The sequence below is a fragment of the Manacus candei genome, unplaced genomic scaffold, assembly GCF_025592945.1.
Source record: "Manacus candei isolate 608988 ecotype Guabito, Panama unplaced genomic scaffold, ASM2559294v1 h1tg000014l, whole genome shotgun sequence".
NCBI classification, from domain to species: Eukaryota; Metazoa; Chordata; class Aves; order Passeriformes; family Pipridae; genus Manacus; species Manacus candei.
In genome coordinates, this window is record NW_026138062.1 from 81696499 (window position 1) to 81715642 (window position 19144).

At 43.7% G+C, this 19144-nt stretch overlaps 1 protein-coding gene across 2 annotated transcripts in view; it reads left to right on the plus strand.

Annotated features, from left to right (window-relative positions):
• The window catches only part of GRIK1 (glutamate ionotropic receptor kainate type subunit 1), a 121156-nt gene extending 102492 nt beyond the window's left edge, over positions 1–18664 (plus strand). Inside the window, exons 13-17 of one of the 2 annotated variants that reach the window (XM_051779499.1) lie at positions 1448–1665; positions 4386–4611; positions 8745–8995; positions 11604–11772; positions 17797–17882. In XM_051779499.1, the coding sequence (XP_051635459.1) occupies positions 1448–1665; positions 4386–4611; positions 8745–8995; positions 11604–11753 (845 nt within the window). In that variant the 3' untranslated portion in view covers positions 11754–11772; positions 17797–17882. Of the gene's footprint in view, positions 1–1447; positions 1666–4385; positions 4612–8744; positions 8996–11603; positions 11773–17796 lie in introns of both variants that reach the window. The other variant, XM_051779498.1, reaches the window with a different exon arrangement.
• The last annotated feature ends 480 nt before the right edge of the window (positions 18665–19144 follow it).

The following is a 19144-nucleotide window of genomic DNA, read 5'->3' on the forward strand; positions in this document are numbered from 1 at the left end:
CAAATATAAACCCAGACAGAGCTACAGCTCTGGGAACAAGTACATTTGGCCTCGAAAATTTAAAGTGAGAGTTTTTGCTTTTAGACTGCTCTCACAGTTTGACAGTCCTGTCACCCCTTGGGCTATGCTTAGCTTTGACTTTAAGGACCTGTCTATGTGTTTACAAAGCTAAGTTAGATGTGTTTGCTAGTTGTTTGGGAAGTTTTTACCTTTTCAGTCTCTGCCCCAAAAGTCACTTTTGAAGTTCTTGCAAAATCTAAAAATATTCTCTGCAACATGTTGAAATTTCTTGCAGAACTTGTGAAATAGCTGGGGAGAGATAATATATCAACAGGTTTTTCCAGGAATAAAAATATGTTTGTCACATCAAAAGCTTTACTGTGCTGAGATCTCCCTTCACAGGCACTCAGGTGTTTTCTTAAGTCCATCCTTCATCAGGAAAATAATTATGCAAAGGCTTAACTTTGAAGTCAAAAGTACTCAGGTGGCTGCCTAGGAGCTTTGCTGAACCAGATTTTGGTAACCCATATAAGGTGGGGATGCACCTAAAAAAAAAAGAGCACAAAATTTGTATCAGAATGCTTAGAAATACTTGTGTGCCTTAAATACAGGTGATCTGAGCTGTTTAGAAACCATTTTGGTGCACACGTGCTGCTCTGTGGGGTTTTATGGCAATGACAGTTTAAACAATGCACTTCAGAGCCAAGGCAGCTTTTTACTTCGAAAACTTGGAGAATTGGAGACACTGCTTGAGGATTTAACATTTGAACAGAAGCAAAACATAAGGTGTGACCTGCAGGCAGATCTGCTAAACCCTTTTCAGCAACAATGAGTGTTGAAGACACCATCCAAAACTTTGCCCTGTAGATCCAAAGGATGTGTCCGTTCACCCCCTGAACTTTCAAATGTGAAGCTCACATTTATAAAAAGAGGTTTTCTGGGGCTGGAGCTGAGGTTCACACAGCTGATGAGTTCACTGGGACTGCATTGATCTCCCTGTCTCTGCTCAGATACGTCAATAGGATGCAGAGGGCAGGTTTCTCCTGTAAGATATTTCTGTCAGGCAGCTTGTAAGATTCTGTTAAGATCTCTGGTTTAAAAATTGATTACAGTGTACAGGCAAAAAAGGATTCAGGAAACAACCAAAAATACTAGGATAGCCTGCTGGGGGCAGAAGAGGTTAATATTACAATGATGGTTAGCTCAGGGATGTAAAGGGGCTTAGACCCAAGGATAATTCCATTTGTCATGTATCATGGCATACATCCCCTTCACAGTGTGTTCCCATTATAAATGTTAGCTGTGCATCTGTGAGATTATTGTTTAAATCATTTTATCATCCTACAGCTCATAAAAGCATTCTGTGCCTAAAAACCGTCTGTGGCATCTCAGGAAGGGCATCTCTCAGCATCATTTTAATATGCTTGTTTTGGTGGTATCGTAACAGGATCAGAGCTGATGCCCAAAGCTCTTTCTACCAGAATAGTTGGAGGAATATGGTGGTTTTTCACCTTAATCATAATCTCATCCTATACTGCCAACCTGGCTGCCTTTCTGACCGTGGAGAGGATGGAGTCCCCCATCGATTCAGCAGATGATTTGGCAAAGCAAACCAAGATAGAGTATGGGGCTGTTAGAGATGGATCCACAATGACCTTCTTCAAGGTAAGATGGCACCAGCCAGGCCTGGCCGGTCAGAGACTCCCGGCGCTCCAGGATAAACAGTGAGGAGGAATCACAGCATTTGGCAGGATTAGCAGAGTAGGTAAATACATCATTTACCCAAATCCAGCAGTACGAAAGCTGGGAGGTTTTTCCCCCAAGGCACGTGGAAAAACAGTCACAGCTGTACTGCTGTGAGGGCCAAACCCACCTGCCTGTGATGGGGGGATCTGAAGGGAGCCTGGGGATATTCTCCTCCAGGTTGCTTCAGGGTGGGATCTCATTTTCTTCCAGCCACTTGGCTGGAAAATTCTGCTTCACCTTCTGAAAGTCACATTTGCACACTGATAATACTGCCAGCAATCCAAATGCAACTTTATTTGTCCCTTTTTTAAGTGCTCCATGGTCAATATTACACAGACTCTTAATACAAGGGCTGCATAAACACATGAACTCATCAGTAAGTAAAAGACAGTTTTCTGTGGCTAATTGCTTTGTAGATAACTGTGTTCTTTTTTTTTTTTTAAATTATTAGTATTAATTACCTGCAAAATGGATAATCTCATAAAATGTCAATGTAAAAGCCAGCAAGCTATAAATATAGAATACATGCCTAAAAATCCTGTGACAGTCAGAATTAATTAGCAGCTCCATCAGCAGTCTCAGCAGGGAAGTTAAGCACGGGATGAACTGGTGTCAGGCTTCTCCCTGGAGCATCTAAGGACGGTGTTTGTAGACTGTCAAACATGCAGTGCCTTTGAAGGGAATGAGACACTGTGGGGAAGCAGCATCTGGGGCAAAATAACATGAGCTGCTCCAGCCTGAGCCCCTGCCCTGCTTTAACCAGAAGCCCTGATGAGACAAAAAGGTATAACTCTCATCCAGAATGTGTCAATCCCGTGATAGATGTGAGGGTCCAGCAGAGGCCACAAAGATGATGAGGGGTCTGGAGCATCTCTCTGATGAGGAGAGACTGTGTGAGACTGTGGTTAGTCTGGAGAAGAGAAGACTGAGAGGGGATCTCATCAGCCCACACAAATATCTCCAGGGGCTGTCAGAGGATGGTGCCAGGCTCTTCAGTGGTGCCAGTGACAGGACGAGGAGCAATGGCCATAAACTGAAACACAAGTTCCCCCTCACCATGAGGAAGAACTTCTTTCCATGGAGGGTGGCAGAGCACAGGAACAGCTGCCAGGGGAGGGTGTGGAGTCTCCCTGTCTGGAGACATTCCAAACCCACCTGGATGAGTTCCTGTGTCCCCTGCTCCAGGTGACCCTGCCTTGGCAGGGAGGTTGGAGTGGGTGATCTCCAGAGGTCCCTTCCAACCCCAGCTATTCTGGAATTCTGGGATTTTGTGTAGTCTGTCCCTGCTGGAGCTGCCCAGGGTGATCTGCCCTTGTAATGGCTCTCGTGTGGCTGAATAGAAACGTTCCTGTGCTCAAAGAAAGGCACAAACTCCAGTGGTTTCCTTTATAGACAGTTCTTGAAAGGATGAGCTGACATCTCCATTAAGATGGAAACCCACATGGAGATATTCCTGGGAGCTTTGTAAGGCGAGTACCAGACTCTCCTCAGGAGTATAAGGCAGCAGGAACCAGCTGTGCCATCTTCTGAAAGACTCTGGGAAAATCCCTTGACTTGAGAGCTCTTCCATGCCCAAAGACAGTCACTGCCATTGATATTCTGAAGTCAAACCCAGCATCAGAGACAAAACCTCAAAACCTGTTGCTTACATGTAGTTTTAGAGGAAATAACTTCTGAGGTTCAATATGAGAAGTTCAAGCAAATTCCTAGAGCTGTTTTCAGCTTTACACTGATTTTCTTTTTGCACCATTAATCCCTCAGGCTGAAATATGTGTAGGCTTAAAAGAATGTATAGGCCTTTAAAAGAAACATTTCAGATGAGGTGATTAAATATTTATACACTGCACATGCTGGCTTACTTGTGCCTGAAATACAAGTGTACACAAACACAAGGGAAAGTACACTAATTTTGTACAGAAATTGGGGATGGAGTCCCTGGCAGAGTGAAGGTGACACAGTGAAAGATGCATGAAAAATACAATATCTCACACTTGTAAACACACACAGTACAAACAAACAAATAAAAGATGCTTTTATTTTTTTTGCAGAAGCCCCTCCAGATCCTCACAAGATTAGGAGCTCTTTGTGCTGTACAAAATTTAAAATAAAAAATCCTGGAGTGGGTCTCTGTACAATAAATGTGACAGGTACTTCTTTATGCCAAAGGAAGACTCTGTGCTCTGCGAGGGTACAGCGTTGCCTCCCTCAGGCTGTAAAATACTGCATATACCTCCTGAGCTAAGCACACACACAGGGAGACACAGGGAGAGACCTGGGAATTAGGGGAAGGCAGGAGCAGGGATTTCTGGGCAAAGTTACTCCATCCCTGCACTCCACCTGTGTTACAGTACATTTAAGGAAAAAGCACCTTTGCCATAACATTCTAGAGGTAACTCTGCCCCTTTTTTTGGGAGCCCTGAAGCCCTGACCTGGCCTGGCCAGACACCTGCCCTGGGGACACCCCCACGCCCAGGGGTACCCAGAAGCCATGAAGCTGCGACTCGAGGGCTGGAGAAACTGAGATGGAGTGAAAGGACCTATCTATGATACAGGACCTTTCCTGTGATCCAGGTCAAGGAGTATTTGAGAAGTGCAATTTGGGTGCTGGTGTGACTCTCTGCCCTCCTTTCCCCGCTCAGAAATCCAAAATCTCCACGTACGAGAAGATGTGGGCATTCATGAGCAGCCGGCAGCAGACGGCCCTGGTGAAGAACAACGACGAGGGGATCCAGAGGGTGCTCACCACAGACTATGCCCTGCTCATGGAGTCCACCAGCATCGAGTATGTGACCCAGAGGAACTGCAACCTCACCCAGATCGGAGGGCTCATCGACTCCAAAGGCTACGGCGTGGGAACCCCCATTGGTAAGGTGCTTTGGGGCCCAGCTGTGGTGGAGCTCACCCAGAAGCTGAGGTGGCCATCTGAGTCAGTCCTGGGCTCCTAGAAACAGGACAAGGGGGAATGGCTTCACACTGGCAAAGCCGGGGTGAGATGGGATATTGGGAGGAAATCCTTCCCTGGGAGGGTGGGGAGGCCCTGGCAAAGTTTGCCCAGAGAAGCTGTGGCTGCCCCATCCCTGGGAGTGTCCAAGGCCAGGCTGGAGCAACCTGAGCTAGTGGAAGGTGTCCCTGCCTGTGGCAGGACAGTGGAATTGGATGATCTTTAAGGTCCCTTCCAACGCAAACCATCCTGTGATTCTATGGAACAGTAAAAATTCTGGCTCCCTGGTGCTGACAGGAGGGGGGAGCCAGGTGGGGGTTGGTCTCTTCTCCCAGGCAACTATCAATAAGACAAGAGGGCAAGGTCTTAAGCTCTGCCAGGGGAGGTTTATGTTGGATATGAGGAAGAAATTCTTTACAGAGAGGGTAATCAGGCATTGGAATGGGCTGCTCAGGGAAGTGGTGGATTCTCTGTCCCTGGAGTTTTTTAAGATGAGACTGGATGTGGCACTTAGTGCCATGGTCTGGGAACCACAGTGGTAGTGGATCAAGGGTTGGACTTGATGATTGGAGGTCCTTTCCAACCCAACTGATTCTGTGATTCTGTGATTATTCCCAAGCACACAGCACAGAAAACTGACACAAATTTTAATTCTCTAAAATCAGATCTCAAAAAGGGCTCTGCTAGCATATCTCAAAAAGGATATGCTAGAAAAGGTCTACTGGAAAGACTTCAGAGAGATTGATGCAGAACCTTGCAGCTGATTCTCACTGTTCTTATGTGTTGCTTTGGGGTCATAAAATGAATCAGAAATCCATCTCCTTTCATGCATCTCTCTTTGGGGTGCAGGTAGAATTATGGAATGGCTTGGGTTGGAAGGGACCGTAAAGATCATCTCACTCCACCCTCTGCCATGGGCAGGGACACCTTCCACTAGACCAGGTGGTGGGCCTGGTTCATCCACTGCTTGGTAGGGCTGATATAAATAAGGGAGAAACACCCCTGCACTTTGAACTGTCATTCTTTCTGCTGCTGAGTAGCTCAGACAGATCGTCACACAGACAACATTTAAAGTGTATTTTTTCCACTGGCTTTGTGAGAACAGCCTTCACACCCCGAGGAAAATGATACAAAAGCTAAAATCCTGAAGAAAGACAAATGCATGGCAAGAGTTTCACTGCAGTTATAAAGCTGCCACGCTTTAAAGCAAGAACAATGAAGGAATAATTGGAACAGATGGTAATCCTCAGAGAGAGTGCATCCATTGGAAATAACAGCTGTGAAATATATTTATAAGATGTTTCTTGTATGATAAATGCACCTTTATTTTTTCTTAAAGAAGCCTAGCAAAATTCAGGGGAATAAATACCCCCAAGCCCTGTGAAATAATTCAGTACCATCCAGCATCTTATAAAGGATTGATTTCATGAACAAGATAAACCTTCCACTATGCAGGTGGACCCCAAAGGCTCTGTTATTTTTCTCATAGCATTCCAGAGTATTGATTGTAGAGGCTGTATGGAAAATAAAAGAGACAAAAAAGGCTTGTCTGTGACCCTTGGCCTCAAAGTTTCAGCAAGTCTTAACTGGTCTCCTGAAGTTATTCCTTCAGGAGAATATACAACCTCAGGACCAGGGTTTCTCGCAGCAAAATATGACTTACACTCTAAAATTTCCAGTGAATGAGCTGAATAACACTAAATGGCTCCCAAAGACACAGGAAAGGATAATTTTTGAAGGTTCTCCAAATCCAGTATCACTGAGAGTGCTGATGCAGGTAATTCCAACACTAAAGCTATTACCAGTTACTTGGGAGAGTGTTAAGAAAGGAGATAAATGCAGTTCTTGGCTTAAGAGGTAGTTTGTTAATAGCTCAGGGGCCAGAAATTATGTGCTGAATACTCAAAGAGGTGTTGAGATGGATTTGTGTTTGTTTTTTTACCTCACCAATAAAACACCACCAACCCAGCACTCCAGGCACACCTGACAAACTTTAAAAGCACAAAGAAATATGGATGTACCTGTTACCCTCAGGGTAAATTGTGACAATGGTGATGGCAACACAAACATCAGAGAAAGGATGAGCATCCCAACAAATCCTGTGTTGTGACTCTGCCTGCTCCACTTTACCCAACAGCTCTGTCCCTTCAGACAGGGGAAAATATATGAGTCCCACAGTCTATCAGGGCCACAAATACCTCCTAAGGTAGAAACAATTCTTCTCTCTCATCTGTTTTCACTGGCAATAATTCACTTCTCTGTGTAAAGCCAGTTGTGAAGGTGTTTCTGGTTTGTTTTCTGCTGTGTTATTTTGGGGTCTTTAATAACGAGCATACAAATCATCTCTTCTTACAGCAGGCATATTTTCCTTTCAAAGCTGGCTACCTCAAGCAGTGGCTGCTGAGTGCTGGCTTCCCAGATGGATTTTGGATAGTCTGACAGGCGTCTCTTGGCATCTGTGGTCACAGCATGGCCTGGTGCTGGCAGGAGGATGCACTGAAAAACAGCTGAGTGTTGGCACAACAAATGAAGAACTGCAATGTTTGTCCTGCTGATTCTCCTCAGACAGGGCTGGGGGCTAAAGGAAATGGAAAGCAGGGAGGGGCACTTGGGTTCATGGTACAATTATTTTTAATAATGTCCTGCACAGCAATGTAACAAAGAAACCTGAAGCTGTGAGGCTGAATTTCCAAGGCTGTTTTGATGTATAAAGACACAACAGTGGTGCCTTAGTGAGATTTTTCTAAGAAGTCTGTGTCTATGTGGACCACAAGTTCTCTGGAATTCTGGCACATGATCTGCCTTAAAAGTTTGTTTACCTTGATCATGTTGAGAGTTGCAACAGCTTTAATTTGCAGCAAAATGTGAGTTTTTTGGTGAAATGGCAGCTTAAGAAAAGCTTGGAATCACAGAATCAGAGAATGGGCTGGGCTGGAAGGAACCTTACAGGTCACTCAGTTCCATTCCCTGCCATGGGCAGGGATACTTTCTACAATCCCAGGTTGCTCCAAGCTGGCCTTGGACACTTCCAGGGATGGGGCAGCCACAGCTTCTCTGGGCAACCTGTGCCAGGGCCTCCCCACCCTCCCAGGGAGTGATTTTTTCCTAATATCCAACCTAAACCAACCTGTCAGTTTGAAGCCATTCCCCCTTGTCCTGCATGGTCTCATTGATGTGCTAAAGGAGAGGAAAGGATGGACAGGAGTCAGCTACATGGACAAAGGGCTTTCACCACTGTATTTCAGCCCAGACACTAAATGCTTCTAGTTGTAGGAAGTCCACCATGGCAGGATTTGGGGGCCTTTGGAGCCAAAGAGCCTTTCATAGACTCATAGAACCATTCTTGTAAACCTGTCCTGCTTGCTGTCAGAAAACTCTGGTCCCATAAAGAAAAGTCTCTCTCCCAAGCACAGACTGCAGAGATTTGGGAGGATGGAGAGAGCCAGAGCACACTCAGTGTGACCCCCCCAGTTACTGTACAGGCCCATTAGTGCTGCAGGACCTGCACACACATCATTTCCAAAGCTGTTGTTGGCCTGCAAAGCATGAAATAGTTGCTATTTTGAGCTTGCAGTGCCACTATTGTCACAGCAAAAAAGGACTGGGCAACCCCATGTTCTTATAAGTAGCTGAAGTGGAGTTGTGGGTTGATCCAGATATAAACAAGAGGAGAAAGTCTCTGTGTGACTGTGGACTTTTCTCAGCAGCCACTCATTTACATGCAGTAGGAAAAATAAACAGATGTTGAAGTCAAGAGAGGAGATGCAAAGAGGAAATTCTCCAAGGATGCCTAAAGCAATATTCAAATATGATATGGAGGAATTACTGAGCAAGAAAACCCACTGCCAAGGCTTAAATAAACCTCAGGAGGAGACCTTAGAAATGATAATGAATTCTCAAATAACTGCACCAGTGGAGCCTTCTGGTTTTAAGTCCCCAGGGTGGACACCAACTTCCCACCTGTGCCATAGAGAAAACAAGCAATAATCAACCTTGTGATGAGGCAGCACTTTGGCTGCAGATGGTGGCACTGACAGGCCTTGCCCTCCCCTTGCAGGATCTCCTTACAGAGACAAGATCACCATTGCCATCCTGCAGCTCCAGGAGGAGGGAAAGCTGCACATGATGAAGGAGAAGTGGTGGAGAGGCAATGGGTGCCCTGAGGAGGACAGCAAAGAAGCCAGTGCCCTCGGGGTGGAGAATATTGGGGGCATCTTCATCGTGCTGGCTGCAGGGCTGGTTCTGTCAGTGTTTGTAGCCATTGGGGAGTTTATATACAAATCCAGGAAAAACAGCGACATTGAGCAGGTGAGTCAGCCCCTTCCAGCATTCCTGTGCTCCCAGCAGGATGAGGGTTGGGAATGGGGGGGGGGTAACTGTGCTGGAGTTCTCTTTGCTGGAGTGTAGGTTGTGTGTTGCTGAATTCTCAGCAGGCGTTTCTGGCTCTAATAACAAATAATTTATTAATAGGAACAGGGAAGTGCTTCACCCACAGTCCAATTAGTGCTGCTTAGTAGGGCAGTGCACAACAAGGGCAATTAATTTCTCAAAGAGTTTCTGCTTGATCTTTAAGACTTCAAGCAGAGATTAGGTTGGAATGGAAGAAAACACACCTGGGATTTTGGTTTTTGGATTTTTGTGTGGTTTTTTGTTTGTGTTTTTGTTTTTGGTGGTTTTTTTTGGTTTTTTTTTTTGTTTTTTTTTTGTTTTGTGTTTGGGGTTTTTTGTTTTGGCTTGGTTTGTTTATTTGAGTTTGGGTCTGTGGTTATTTGGTTTTTTGTGGTTTTTTGTTTGCTTTGTGGTTTTTTTTTTGTTCTGTTTGTTTTGGGGGGTTTGTTTGTTTCATTTGGGTTTTGGTTTTTGTTTGTTTGTTTGGGGGGGTTGTTGTTTGGTTTTTTGTTTTGGGTTTGTGTGTTTCTTTATTTTAATGTGGCATTAACGTCATCCCTTTGAGTAACACGGGAATGAATGTCCAAATCCCCAAGTGTGATTTTCCTCTTGCTCTACAGAGCAATTTTTTTCAGAATCAGGGGTTTACAAGCTGTGCTGAAGGATGCACTTCAAAGCATTCAGGAGAACTCCTGAAAGGTGATGAATGCCACTGTAAAAGAAGATTATGGAGCCAAAGAAATTCTGGTTATAGCTCCACTGAAGTGTAATGAGCAATTTGAAAGGGCAGAGGGAAAACAAAGGAAATGCTGTGTATAAATCAATCCTTGAGCATTCCAGCAGTTTGTGAGAAAGAATCAATCATTAAAATTGAGTGTAAACACCCATTTACTGGCCCACAAACACTGCAAACAAAGCAAGGCTCGAGCAGGGACTTGGAGTCTGTTCCTGAAGCTGCCAACTCTCTTCCTGTGGCAGCCTGCCCTGGGGCTGTTTGTCCTGGCCATGTCCTAGACCCTGAGGTGGCTCTCCTGTGATGCCCTGATCCTCTTCCCTTCAGCAGGATTTGCCACAGGGACAAGCCTCATGCCACACCGAAGGGTTGGTGGGTGCCCCTGATGACCAGGGTGGCCCCTGAATCACCAAGAGGTTCATATCTCCTCACTTAGACTTCTAAGACAGGAGGCCTCTCCTTCCAAGGGAGTTTTTTAAGCTCATTTTGCACTTTGAGATGCCAAAGGAGCTTTTCCATGGGCCATTCATCCTCCTAGTCCAAGGTGTGATCCTGCAAGGCTGATAAGCCCTAGAAACGACTGTTGAGAAAAATGCCCTTAACAAAGGCAGCAGGGATGGGTGGGAGGAGGAGGAGAACGTTTTGAACTCACTCTGGGAGGTGCATTTTGAACCATGTACAGCAGTCAGGGTGAGACATGGGAGGGATTGACACCTGAGTGACCCAGCAGCCAGGGCTGAGGGCCTGGAGACAACAACACCTGATTTTGGATAGGATACATCAGCTGCAGGTCCTTGCTGCCAGGAAGAGAATGGGCAAACCAAAGCTCACACCTGCTGAAGGGAAGGGAGCTGGTTCCTACCAGGCATCTTCATTTCCCCAGTGGTGCTGTTTTGGGTCCCTGACACCTAATGTCCTGTCAGTGGGCTTGGTCCTCTCAGTATCCTGCAGGAGAGGGCAGTTCCTGGCCATGCAGGAGCATCCCCACATCTGCCTGAGCAAGCCCTCACTGAAAACAACGTCCAGGAACAGACACAGCTCATGTGGAGCCATCTCAGGACATATAAATCAAAGTGTCCCTGTTTTGGAACAAATCAGAGATAAAGGACTAATGTATTTGCACATATTGCAGCTTTCTGAGTAATACTTTAACCTGTTTCAGCACAAAATGCATAAAGAATATATCTTTGTTTCATTCATGTCTCAGGAGATCTATTCAAATACATTTTAAAGAACAATTGCAGCTAATTAAGATGTTTGATATAAATGCTAATATGGTGCAGAATATCCTGGAAACTTTTCAGGAGTCTGTGAAAGGCAATGGGTTCCCAAAGTCATGACTAAAGCAGACCTACAGCTTTAAACCAGCAGGGAGTGTTCCTTTACTGAGCAATATGTTGGGTGAACATCACAGTATTCAGGGTTCCATATATGTGTGTACATACACATTTCTGGCACTGCACTGCAAGGTGTTTCTTAATAATTAAAATCTTTAGATGCGTTAATGTGGTTTCTTTTGCAGAAGCAATTTTACAGAGAGTTGAAAACCAATTATTTCAGTGTCACTTTCTGGTTTCTGTCAGATAGTTTTCCTTTTCACCTGGTGAAATAAGAAGCTTAGTGCTGTTCACCCTGAGCTAATCCAAAGCATTGAATACAACCTGTGACTTTTCTGTTTCCATAACTAGAGCCTCTTTTGGTTTAAACAGCTTTGGAATCTCATTCTCATGTTTGCTTTCGATTTTGCCTCTTTGGTTTATTTATTTTCTCCATTTTTCTTTTCTTGCATGCAAGGCCTTTTGTTTCTTTTACGGACTGCAGTGTAAGCAAACCCACCCGTCCAACTCCACCTCTGGCACCACCTTATCTACGGATTTAGACTGTGGCAAGTTAATCCGAGACGAGCGAGGGATTCGGACACAGCCCTCAATTCACACTGTGTAGTCAGGAGAGGAAAAAAAAGGTGTGTCCCACGGAAAACATGAAACCCAAACAGTTGGCACAGAATGGCCAAGGTTGTACCCACAAGCACAGCTCCAAAGTGCCTCCTGCTTCAGCAGGAGAGCAGCGTGTGTGACGTAAATTGGCCGAGTCCCTGAAATCTGGGCAGTTTAAATGCATATCACAGAAAATAGTCACCCTCAGAGCCACGAGGGAGTGCAGTACACTGGAGTAGCTTTTAAGAATTATCACATTGTCTTATGTACAATTGCCACCTTGCCATTTCGTGGGGTAATTCACCTCTTTCAGGTAAGAAAAATTCTTTGCCTCCTTTTCATCTCCTCCCCAACCCGAGTGAAACAATAAAAGCCTCATTATTAAAAGCATGGAGAAACATTTAGCTTGGTCTCTGCTGAAGTATTCAGCAAGTGGGCCAGGCAGCTCTTTATAAACCTCCAAAAACAACCTGCAGGGCTCCATTAACTTTCTGAACCCCTGTTACAAGCAGCCGGAGATTTTTAGCTGGCATGTCTTATTCCCAGTGTCAATATTTAATGAATTTTAATTCATCCATTTAAAATTCATTAGTCAAAGCCTCCAAGTAACTATCACACCACAAAATCATATCTATCAGTTAAATTTTATGCCATGTAACCATTAAGAACATGTTCAACAGGAGCACCCTCAGGCAGCACCCGGATACACCATTAACAGGATAAATCCGTTGTCTTGCTTGAGCAATTCATGATGTTCATTGTAAGGCTTTGTAACATAGAAAACTCCTTTGTGGAAAAAAATCAGGATATCAATTTATATCAAGCAGTAAAGCTTTGCATATTGAAACACTTTTGGAATTTTTTGTGTAGCAGGTTGCCACTGGATGCTTTGGAAGGATAACAGTTGGATTTTCTCCAGTCCTCAGCCAGTTGGGGGACTGACAGGGCAGGAGACAATGGACTCCATCTGGTTTGGCCACGAAGAAAACATATGACAACAATCTGAGATACACAAAGTGTATAGAAATGCCAGCTCTAGAATGTCATGAACTGTGACAAACCTGTGTTTTCAAAACCTGATCACCTTTTATCTGCCTTTGACTGTATCCCAGGTTACCACCAGCTTCACCAATTTATCTCCCCCCTCTCACACCTACTTTATGTTTCCTTGCCCAATGAAGTTCCTGCTCATCACACAAGTTAATGACCTGTTTTATTGAGGGCCATTTCTGCACTTCTCTGCAATTAGAGAACTTGTTCGAGTGGGTGCCTTCACACCCAATTGCCGAGGTGCTGCAGCAAAGCTCTGCTCTCCTCTTCAGTTGTTTCTCTCATACCTGGCTCCTGAGAAAAGCCAGAGCATGGAGGGAGCTGTTTTTTCTTTCCATTCCTGTTGCAATTTTTGATCAGCAGTCGTTGTGCTGCCAGCAGGCTGAAGGTTTTTTTGTGGCTATACCAATTCTTCTCTGCTCATCCGTGGATGTGAGTGTTTATGCTCCACTCCAGATGCTGCAAGAAATTGTCTGGCTCAAAATGGCCTTTCAGCTTGTTTGAATAGGGCCTTGAAAGCTTTGGTTCTTCATAAAATGCTCCTTCTTACCAGCAAAGACCTGAATTAGATGTTCTGTATATCTGATTTAAAGGACCACTTTTTATTTGCAGCTTTCCCAGTAGAAGAGACTTAAAACTAATTAAATTCAGCTCCTCTCAAGTCTCAGAGGAGAAGGAAAATGCCTAATGTGTTTATCTCCATCATTGCTCAATGCAGGAAATCTTCTGGGTTGCAGCTTCAACCAGTTTTCTAATTGTTTCTCAGATTAATGAAGAACCCAGAGAATTTCTGTCACCTTTTGGGTAAACATTTTCTCATCTGTCAAGGAAATAGTCCCACTGTTGGTAACATCCATACTTTCCCTGTGTCCACTTGTCCCTGCAGACAACTTGCCAGGCTGTGAGGAATTCCCTCTGGGAATGACAAAGCAGTTCCTCCCTTCCCTAGCACAGCCCCCTCCCCAGCTACAAAGAGTTATCAAACAGCCTCACTTGCTCCTTAGAGCTGAGGCAGGGAGAGCTGATGTGCCAGCCCACAGTTCTAACAAATCCAGGTTTGTAGAGGCAGTTTTTCCAGATTTGCTGTGGCTCCAGGGAAAGGTAGGTGCTGGAGGAAGGCACAACATCCCCTGGGAAGTGTGTGACTCCTGGGACAACTCCTGCAGAGACACTACAGGCTTCAAGATCTCCCTGGAACAAAGCCCTGAAGCTTCACATCTGTAGCTCTTTGGGAAAAAAAGCAGGAGGAGAAGGGGGAGAAGGAAAACATGCCCTGTTTCAGTGAGGGTCTTGCAAAATAGGATTTTTTGTGGAGTTGTCTGGTGTGCAAATTCCCTCTCTGCAGCAAACATCAGCTCAAGCACCTCTGTTTTCAGGTTTGATCCTTGTATGGGCCATTCACTCAAGAGCTGGACTTAATGATCCTTGTGTGTCCCTTCCAAATCAGAATATCCTGTGAAATGTGTGAAATTTCCCATGGAATTCCCTTCCAAGCATGGCTGTGGCTTCACTGGGAAGTCTTATTTGCGTTTAGAAGGTTTGGGAGACCAGCAAGCAGCTTTAGTGATTTTTTTTTTTCTTGCAGAGAGGAAGCAGAGGACCAGTTTCTATAAGTGAGGAAGACTTAAATTAATCCATGGATTATTATCATACTGTTTTGGCAATCTCTGCTCAATAGACTCCGACAGGTTAAAAGTTAATTTGCTGATGTCCTCGTGCAATTAGCCACCAGTGACAGAGTACTCACATGGATTCTTAATGTGCTGCAACAGCAGTTTGCTCACTAGGAGAAACTATTATGGATATTCTTCCTATGGTGCACTAGGCACAAATAAATCACTTATTTTCAGCAGAAGACACATCAGTGTCCCAGCTCTGGGTCCTTCAGAGCAATGAGGGCACTGCAGAAGGAAAATCCTGACTTGCACTTCACCCTCTCTCCCTGAGCTGGTCAGAGGTTCTTCCACAATAAAACCTGGCACACATCCTTGGATTTTCATAGTTCTCAGTCCTTCAGCATAACACACTGGGCTTGGGGTGGCTTTTTTATTATTATTTGCTGGGTTTTGCAAGGTATTAATAAAATGCAATTGAAAAATCTTGTCCCCAGTGGTAGCCCAGCGGCATAAACAGCAGATTGATAAATCCTGGCTGCAGGTTCTTTTTTTTTCAGTCTTGTTTGTACTTTATTTTACGGTTTTGGTGTGTTTTTTTTTTAAATTCTGAATCTGTAATTATCCTCCAGCTTAACACAGACCTGTGTATGGAAGGATTTGGGAGCTCCATGACTTTAATAGCCTGCTGGAGTGACCAAAGGGGAGAGAGAAAGATTCGCACATCACAAGGAGAGCAAAATCTGCTCTGTTTTTAAAGGATGACATTTCCTCTTACATGCCATGGCCTGCAGCATTTTGACACTGCCAGAATGAGAAAGTTAAGCTGGCTAAAAGCAAAATGTTAAACTTATCACTCTGTTGTAAAAGGGATCACTCTGTGCCCACTGTCCTCTCATGCTGGACGAGATCTCAAAGGTGCACTGAACAGCAGGCAAAAAAAGAGGTTTTTAAAGAAACCCTTTCAGTTTGGCTGCCTGAATATGAGACTAAAAGAACAGCATATTACCCTTTGAAACTGAATTTTAATGTCAACCTCTCCCTTTAAAGATGACTTTAAAGGTGCTGTTCAGAGGGCTGGCAGGCTATTGATGAACAACTGGGCAAAAGCCTAATTTTTAGGCAAGACCTAAATATCAAAGCCATCCCTAAGAATAACTTGAAGTCTTTCTGATAATATTTGTTTTAAAATTCAAGGCAGTTGGAAGTGGAACCATTGGGCACTTCACAAATCACGGAGTCAGATATTAAAACCCTGACACAGGTAATGTCAGCACTGGGTTTTAGGCATCTGTCTGCAGATGTAAAGTGATCTTCATGGGACTCTTTTGTGGCTGTGACATTGAAAGGCATTATGATAATTGCACAGGCTGAATAACAGGAATCTGTTTGGAAAATTAAAATCCAAGCCTATTAACAAGGCAGTAAAATGTACTATTTCATCTGCAGAAATCATCCCTGACTGCACTTCGCAGAGACTGATGGCTGTGATTAAATACACAACATCAGTAGGTTAGCAAGAGCAACAGGGAAAGAAAATAAAAATAAACCTGATCAATCCCACAGAGGGTTAATATAATCCTTTCATTATCTACCATGGAGTTCTGGATTCACTTTGTAATCTAGATTTTAAAAGCTCAATTAAAACTAAGGCAGCAGAGAGCAATAATCCACACCAAGTCAGCCACTTAGAGCATTTGGGTTTATTACTTTGGAAATAAGTGATGCTACTCTCTAAAAACAGCCTGGAGCAGTGTAGAAATAGTGTCCCTGCTAGGATGATACCTGCTTTTCCTGCTGCTTCCAGAGGGGAGTGATTTGGAAACAAAAGCAGTGCCTATTCCTATTACATTTAGGGGTTGACATGAATTAATTAGAGTTTAATTGGTGCATAACTCAGAACAAAAATGAAGCATCTCAAAGAAAGAGCATATTGGAGTATAAATTTGAAATATTCTGGGATCTCAGCCTGTGTTACCCACATTACAGGGAGAAATTACACTGGAAAAGAAAGAGCACAGCCTGTTTTTAATATCTGACTCCCTGAGTTGTGAAGTGCCCAATGGTTCCACTTCCAACTGGTTTGAATTTGAAAATAAAAATTTTCAGCAAGACTTCAAGCCTGTGGGATTCACTTCTCTGTGATTCCTTTGCTCCCTCAAGCAAATTATTTACCCTTGATCCAGGCTACCCTCAGGCTCTGGTTTGCATCTGAAAATATTCCTGTAGAATAGATGGGTACTAGGAAATCTTTGGGGGTTTTGCTTTTTAAATCATATATCTGATTTTACCTTTTTTAGCCCTGGGTAGCTGAGGTCACTGTTGGATAATTCCTGATTATGAACTGGACATTGCTCACCTTGCACTGGTTTCACTTTAGAAGGGAATTTATGTTTGATACAGAGAAATAAATAAATCCCTGCTGCCACTGCCACTTGACAAGAACTGTAGTTTTGTCCTGTGTTAAAGCTGGTCAGTTCTAGAAGGGTTTGGTAGGAAGGATTTATTCAGCTTGATGAAGGCAAGGTGGTTTAAGTTTTGGTTCACACTGCTGCCATCACTTCATTTTATACATAAATAATCTATTCATATATATTTGCATGGAACAATTTTTTATTTGCATTGTCAGATACTTCCACCTAATGCCTCCTTTTGTATTTTATTTGTGTTACGTGTAATCATTCCAGCTGTAGATTTTAAAAGATGTTTCCACGTACCCTGAAATGTCTTTGTTAACGTTGTGATGGTGGGAAGAGAAAAGATCTCTTCTTTCTCTCTAAACTATTCAGCTCCCTTATTCCTGTGGCAATTATCTCATTTTTCCAACACACAGTATTTGAAAAGATTCTTTCCTAAGAAAGAAGAGGATTGAGGGCTGTGCTGTATGGTAGAAATAATTTCATGAGGGGAACATTTCATGAGGGGAAAATAACTAAACCACAAAAAAAAAAAATCTTCAAAACCTGTATTCTTTGTTTTCTCCTGTATAAACTTTTTGTTTGGTTGGTTTTTGTCATTGTTATGTTTTTGTTTGGTTGGGGTTTTTTGTTTTGTTTTTTGGCTTTTGTTTTTTTGTGACTGAGGTTCATGGCATTTAAAACAAGATCTCTTTTCTTTTAAGGTCAGGAGGAAATGAAAAAGGGTAAGTTTTATGATATGGCAAATGTGTAGAATTCCAGAAACATTCATAATCAGCTAAACTTAGTGGAGGCCAAGTTGGGAAGTTAAAAATGATGTGTAGAGTCACCTGTTGCACCTTGGGGGGCTTGTTCAAAGCTGGGTCTCAGCAGAGAAGCCCCCTGAGCCCAGCTCAGGTCTCTGCTTCCCTCAGCCAGGGGTTTGGCCTGTGCTGGGCAGGGTTTTAATGCCATTTCCATCTCCCACCAGTGTCTTTCTTTCAATGCCATCATGGAGGAGCTCGGAATTTCCCTCAAGCACCAGAAGAAGCTGAAGAAGAGGTCGAGGACGAAGGGGAAATCCTCCTTCACGAGCATCCTCACGTGTCACCAGAGGAGGACCCTGAGGAAGGAAACCATCGCCTGAGCACCGGGGGACAGCGGGAACCAAACGAAAACAAGACCAGACAAAACAAAACCAAAACAGAATGGAAACAAGACAAAGCAAAACACAAACATTGCTGCCTACAAGTGGTGGGATTTCTGAAAAAGAGACTTTTCACGTTGTTCTTCAGGAATTCTCTGTGGTTTCTTTTTTTTTTTTTAACCTAGAGGTACAGCAGTTGGAATGCTCTCCTGGACTGATGTACTACTAATCCTCTGGGAAGTGGCTCACTCTTTCTTTTGGGATGGATTTGTACGCTCACCTGGTTTGCATCTCTCCCCCCCTCCCCGTGCATCGCTGTGTGTGCTTTCTAAATAAATCAATAAACAAGAGACAGGGTTCTTTTTTCCAATAATCTGGGAGTGGAACTTGTGTTTTTCCCCCTCTGAACAAAAGATTGCAGTTCTACTGAGCACAAAGAACTACTGAGTTGTTTAGAAACCAGGTCCCAGAAAACCTAATTCATACCATTGACTCATAAACCATGACTACAAAAATGTATTAAATACAACAATGAGGATTTTTTATTTTCTCTGATATTATAAGGATAGGACGACATCATAGCCTCTTCAGGCTCATTTCTGTGAGAAACCTGTTTTTCCTTATCCCCTTTCCACTGCTTTTAAAATGCCATGACTGCGGGTGCTGTGTGTTGAAAAACAAAAATCAAAATCACCCAAGGAATGATCAGTGAGCAGGGTTGACATGATCACACTCCTTCATCCTCCTTCTCCTGATGCCAATAAAGCAATTCTTGACTCCTAGAAATCAGGGCTGAGAATATTCAATTTATAACAAACCTTGACCACAGAGATATCAAATTTGACAGGAACACAGCTCAGGAATTGAAACCTTTTCCTGCAGCTAAGGGGGGGGCACCAACAAAATGTTTTAGCAGCAAAGGAGAATTTTAGTCTTTTTATTTTTTTTTTTTTTGTGAAGCAAACTCTGAAGAATGATGCATTAGAGCAGCAGATCTTCCCCTTCCCTCCCCATGAAAAGCTGTACCTTTATCTTGCAGTGAGGTGAAACACATTTGTACTTATTTCTGTGTTGTCTCTGTGATTAATCCTGGTGTTCCAGGGGCTTTGTTGTGCCAGCTGGTCTGCTCTGGAGACACTGTGGAAGGAAAAGGGGTGGAATTCAGGCATGTCCACACTCCAAGGGATGAGAA